We start from the raw sequence: 6000 nt of genomic DNA on the forward strand, positions 1-6000 counted from the left end.
CTGTTTGTTTCTGATATTTGCTCCCCTTAGAGTGTGAATGGATGAATGAAAGCAGGGAGAGGCGGGAGGATGGAAGTTGTGTAGGGTGATGAGAGGATGGATGTGGAGAGAGGGAGAGAATGAGCAATGTCGTGATCAAGAGACGCTGGGACACAGAGAGGGAGATGAATGGGGCTGAGAGCAGGAAAATTGGACAGGAGGCGGGGAGTGAATGAAGATAGAGAATGGCTCGAGATATCAGGAGACAGAGATTGTGAGCTATGTGCAGGTAATAAACAAGGCAGAAATAGATAGATATCTCCAGAGAGGAAAAAGAAAAGTGTATGGGGTAGAGGGTTGGGGTTGAGGGGTTTTTTCCTCCCAAAAGATCAGAAAAGGCAAAAGAGATGGAAAGAAAGAGAAGGCGGGAAAGCAAAGGAAGGAAAGCTGGAGAGAGTGTGAATAATGACACAAGCAGGAAAGATTTGGATGAACATGCTGTACTTAGACTAACTTGGCCAGCTGAGATGATGTGTATCCCTGCTAAGCTCTCCTTTAGGCAGGCTTAGATCTCATCAACTCACTCCAGGTTGGCACTGGCTTCAAATGCTGCTGTGGAGCCGTGGATTAACTATACAGCCGTCACTCAGGCACTTAAACAGGGGTCTGGAGAGGCTTATCCTATACACCCCCCCCCCAATACACTCCACACCCACCCACAATCGCCACATCCGTTCTCTTTCAAAGCTACTCGCAGGAAGACTTCATCGTAACGATATCTGCCGTCACTGCCTACGGCCATGTTAATTGTGCCGTGATTTTAAAAGAGGTTAAATGAGCATGTCCCTCTCCTCCTCCCTCCCCTCGTTTACTTCCCCTCTATCTTATTCCAGGCCTGTTGTATGAGTGTTTCTTTTTCATTCTGGTGCTCTTCCAGATCTTCTCCTGCCAAATCACGCCTCTCCCTCCCTCCCTCTCCTTCCCTCCCTCCCTGTCTCTGGCTGGATCTCAGGCTCTCATATTTGGAGGCCCTGCAATCGATATGGGCTGTCTGTGATTGGGTTGCCTCGCGTGATTCATTTCTGTAACCTTGGTGATGGTTTGATGTGGAGGCTGCACCCATGTCCATATTATGACTCAGTGAGCGCGTGTGGAGAGGAGAGGCTGGTCAGGGGAGGTATCGATTGGTCCTTCACTCTCCCTGCCCTGTTTGCTCTCCCCTCCATCTCCCTCGCTTTATTTATCCATCTTTTTTCTTGCTCCCCGTGCAGCCTTGATAGTTTGGCCATAATTTGAAATGACTTTGTGTTATCAAGAAATGATTATTTAACCCTAAATGTTCCCTTGGGTGTTAATGTTTATCTCTTTTCTTCTCTCTCCATTTTCTGCCTCTTCATCCCTCTCTCCCACCATCTCCTTCCCATCTTTCTATCTCATTCCAGAATTCAATCAGACACAATCTGTCTCTGCACAGTCGCTTTATCCGGGTGCAGAATGAAGGCACGGGCAAGAGTTCCTGGTGGATGCTGAACCCAGAAGGAGGGAAGATGGGAAAGGGACCCAGGCGACGTGCGGCCTCTATAGACAATGGCACCCGTTACCTGAAGACCAAGGGTCGCATTAGCCGTAAGAGAGCAGGGACCGTAGGCCTTGGACGGGGACAAGGTCAGGGGGCTGGACCCACAATGCAAGGCTCCCCAGAGCATGGCAGTCCAGCAGGGAAAGGAGGTGTAGGCATGGGGGGTGAGGAGTTTGACACCTGGACAGACCTCCATTCCCGCACCTCCTCCTCTGCCTCCACACTGAGTGGCTGCCTGTCCCCGATCCTGGCTGAGGCGGAGGCTGATGAACCGGAAGAGGGCGGACTGTCCTGTTCTGCCTCCCCTCGCCTGTACCCCAGCCCCACCAGCACCCGCTCCCCGGCCCTAGGCACTGGGGGCCACTGCCCCACCGTGGAGCTGCCCCAGCTGACCGACCTTACTGGGGCTATCAGTCTAGATGAGAGCGGCTACCCCCAGCCACCGCAAATCAAATGCAATGGTTATCCCTACGTGCCTGGGCCCAAGGCAGAGGGCTCCTACTGTGGACCCATGTACGCACAGCCTTCCATGGGCATGCTCCGGCACCACACTCCCATGGAGACCATCCAGGAGAATAAGCCAGTCAGCTTCCAGCGCCCAATGAGGGGCTACTCAGAGAACAACGCCCTGCAGAGTCTGCTTACTGGAGGTCCTCCCTACTGCAACAAAGACACAGTGCTGGGCCAGGGACGGGACACACACACAATAATGACACAGGGAACCAATGGCGTTCACAGCCCGCACAGCCACAATCAGAATCGCAGCCACAATCATAACCACAATCACAGTCAAGAGCATGCTCACAATCCCAGCCTACACAATGGCCATGGCTCAGTTCATGACCAGAACACAACCCACCATCAGAACCACAATCAGGGTCACAAACACCAAGCCAGCCTCGACTACAGCCACAGCCACAAGCCCCATCCAGCCCACGACTACACTCCGAGTCATGAGCACGGTCACAGTAACAAAGTAAATGCTAGCCATGATCACAACCCTCGTTCCAGCCAGAGTCACATGCACAACCACAACCCCCACAACCCTCATAACCCTATGCACAGTGGGCCTCATCCCCAGGCCCTCTCCCCACGGGTTAGCACTGACATTCTGCAGCCCTACAGCCTCAAGACCTCTAACCATTATGGTCCCCGTCCGCATCTCCCAACATCACCGTCCCTCCCGCCCAACCCTGCTGGCGTCATGGACGTTCCCCAGGACCCCTGCCGCCTGGCGTCAGCGCCTCATCCCCGTCACCAGCCTTACCCTGGAGCTCACCATCAGGGTATGACTGACTCCTGGCATGGCTACTACCACCACAACAACCACCAGCCGGGGAACGCTGGTTACCAGGGGCAACAGCACAATTCCCACATTAGAATGGCTGCCAACCTGGAGATGGAGAACGTCCCTAATAGCCTGGACTGTGATGTAGACTCCATCCTGCTCAGTGACTTTATGGACACAGAGAGTATGGACTTCAACTTTGATGGCTCTCTGTCTCAAGGCGTGGGCATGGGGATGGGCATGAGCTTGGGGGCGTTTGCCTGCCCCCCACCAGCACACAGCAACCAGAGCTGGGTCCCAGGGTGAACCCAGACCCAAGGGTTTGGATAGACACATGACCGGAAAGCTCACCCACTGGGCCAGGCTGCTGGTGAACTGTACCCTTGGACTGACTGACTGTGATTCTGTTTCTCTGAGACTGTAGAACAAAATACGTATTGTCATTTTGTTTCCTGGGGACTCCCTACACCCACACATCCTGCCCCCCCTGTTTATAAAGCCTTCTGTCTCCATATTGAACCTGCCCCCAATGAGCCCAGTCCTAAAGCCCCCCTTGTTCATGCCCTTCAATTTTTTTTGTTTTGTTTTGTGTTTTTATGGTATCCTCCCAATCTCGTCCTGCCTGTTCTAAGCTCTCAAGCACTTTACATCCATCCTTTCCATACAGATGCAGTAACACAAAGACCAGGCAAAGTCACGTTGTGTGTTGGCTTAAGTTTAATGTATGCAATCCACTTTACAGTATTATCTCCTCCCAGGAAGGAGGTGTTGTTTTTGACTTGAGAACATGATCAAACAGCTGCATAAATATCTTTCAATGTGGAGGTGCTCTCAGATTGGGGGTTAAAAGGCAGGAGAGGCTTTGAGGTTTAAGAATGAAGAGAAAAGGAGGTTTTTAGAAGAAGAGGGAATAGAACTAAAGGGATGGAGGGATAGAATGGAAGGCAACTCCAGGGTCAGTGTGACTATTCTGCCTGGTGGACAGTGGTGTTTTCTGTTCGGTTCAGAGCAGAAGGATAGTCATCCATCAGGCAACCATCAGCACCACTACATTGAAATGCAACGTCCCTTCTTTAATCTCCAAAGTAATGCCAGAGTGATGCATCACTATTGCAAATCTAATGCGCCACTCTGTGTTTTTTCAACCCCCCTCTCCCTTCTCAACTCCGGACACACCGGCTTAATGTGTTTTGGCGAAAGTGATGATTAAAGTCACTCTGCACTAAATAGGGGAGGGATTGAAAGGGGTAGTGTTGGGGAGGGGGGCATTGAGGAGAGATGATAGGAGAGGAGAAATGCAAATATTCCCTCTGTGCCTCTTCCTCTCCATTTTGTGGATTTATGTAGCTTTCCCCGTAATGAAATAAGCAACGATCAGAGCCTGCTGTACATCCTGAGGAGCTCTCTGATTGGCCTGAGCTGGGCTGCCTCAGCATGGCTCCTTCACCGGCTGACCCTAGAACAGCTTAGTGAGCAGCTGTGGTCAGGCCAGGATGTTGATGGAGCTGCCGTCCTCAGACCCCAGGCAACCTTGTCTAATTCACTAACACCCAGGTTCAAGCCCACTATGTGCTTTTACTCCTGCGAATTGCACACTGATGAACAGCGTCAGCAGATTACTATTTGGTGCTATCTCTTCTTCCCAGGCTCCCTCCTATCGCGCCGCCCCATCCCGAGGTTACTCGGAGGGTAAACAAGAGTAATTAACCGCCAAACAAGATGGATGATTTATGCAAGTGTGTGTATTCGCTCATCGGCACAAAGTCATAATTCTTCCCCCCGCCAAGAACAAGGAGGGCGATTTTTGAGAGGTGATGCCCAGCAACAAGGTAAAGCGGCTGGCAAGCAGTCTGCTTATAGTGTCCTTCAAGTCCTTCAAGCATCCCCTTTACAAGCATTCCCCGCCCCGTCCCAGCCATAGCTTTACTTTGCTGTTGTCTTTTCTTGTGCTCGTTCTGTGATTGTGCAGTTGTCTGTCCTGTTTCAATACAGCTTGGATAGGAGCTTTTTTGTACTTTTTTTTTTTCTTCATTCCCAGAGGGTAAACCGGCAAAGGGGGCATTCGCCAACCTCTGTCCTGGCACCTGTCCTACTCAAGACAGAGAGAATAGGAACAGAGAGAGAAGAAAGGTAGATAGATACAGAGACTGAATGGGAGGGAGGCAGCTAAATGAGTAGGCAGGATCTGTGAGACTGGGAGAGATTTTCCAGCTCGGTAGCTTTCTGTAGAATTGGCTGTTTGAATCAGGCCAAATGTCAAGTGCTACTCAGCCAGCTCCGACGAGCTTTGACCAGAAAGCCACTTCTCCCTCCTGATCAAGGACAATGACGGGTATTTCCATACACATTTCTTTTTCTTTCTTCTTTCCTTTTCATGAGTTAGGATGGCCCATTGTTGTAACCCAACTGTAATTTGTTCTCTGGTCTGTGTGCACTTGTGTGTCAAGCTTCTCGTGGGTGTGCGAGTGTGTGTGCGTGTGTGTAGCACAGTGATGTACAAGAACTGATTAAGGGAATATTGTTGAGAACTAACTTGCCCTGGTATTGTCCATGCCTGGATGAGTGCAGCATACATAATATATACAGTTTATATTTATTGGTTATGGAGATGGGTCTGTGGAGGACCGCTCAGACCCCTCACTGCTTTGTCTTCTTGATGACAAAGAGGCAGAATGCTATTTCAGTTTGACTACATTTCATTCTGTACATAATCTATATTGAGAAAATTGTATTATAATTTTTTTGCAAATATCAATTTCTTTTCTAAAATGATGTATCTGCTCATCTGGTGACTGTAAAATAAAAACAGATCAAAACATAGATGTTTTTTGTTTGTCTCTGTTATTTGCATACACAATCACATGTGCACTGCTGTCATTTGAAAACCTTGTATCTCTTGCATACTGTATGAACTCTTAAAGAACTTTTTAAAAAAAACAAAAAAACCTTGATTTTAATGTGACCCACATCAAGTCAAGTCAGTTTTACTCATATAGCCGAAAATCACAAATTACAAGGTTGCTTAAAACGGCTTTACAATCTGTATAGCGTTTTCTGTTTTTCAGGCCTTTAAGAGGGGAAAGCTGAGGGGGAAACCTCAGGACGTGCAACAAAAGAGGGACCCCACTTTCATTTTACACAGACATGTAATAGG

The 6000-nt window shown here is 49.4% G+C and overlaps 1 protein-coding gene across 1 annotated transcript in view; it reads left to right on the forward strand.

The window, feature by feature from the left end:
- Window positions 1–5666, forward strand: part of foxo6b (forkhead box O6 b) — a 44983-nt gene extending 39317 nt beyond the window's left edge. Inside the window, exon 2 of the mRNA XM_051390550.1 lies at window positions 1422–5666. Coding sequence (XP_051246510.1) covers window positions 1422–3152 — 1731 coding nt within the window. The 3' untranslated portion in view covers window positions 3153–5666. The remainder of the gene's footprint in view (window positions 1–1421) is intronic.
- The last annotated feature ends 334 nt before the right edge of the window (window positions 5667–6000 follow it).

The sequence above is a fragment of the Dicentrarchus labrax genome, unplaced genomic scaffold, assembly GCF_905237075.1.
Source record: "Dicentrarchus labrax unplaced genomic scaffold, dlabrax2021, whole genome shotgun sequence".
NCBI lineage: Eukaryota > Metazoa > Chordata > Actinopteri > Moronidae > Dicentrarchus > Dicentrarchus labrax.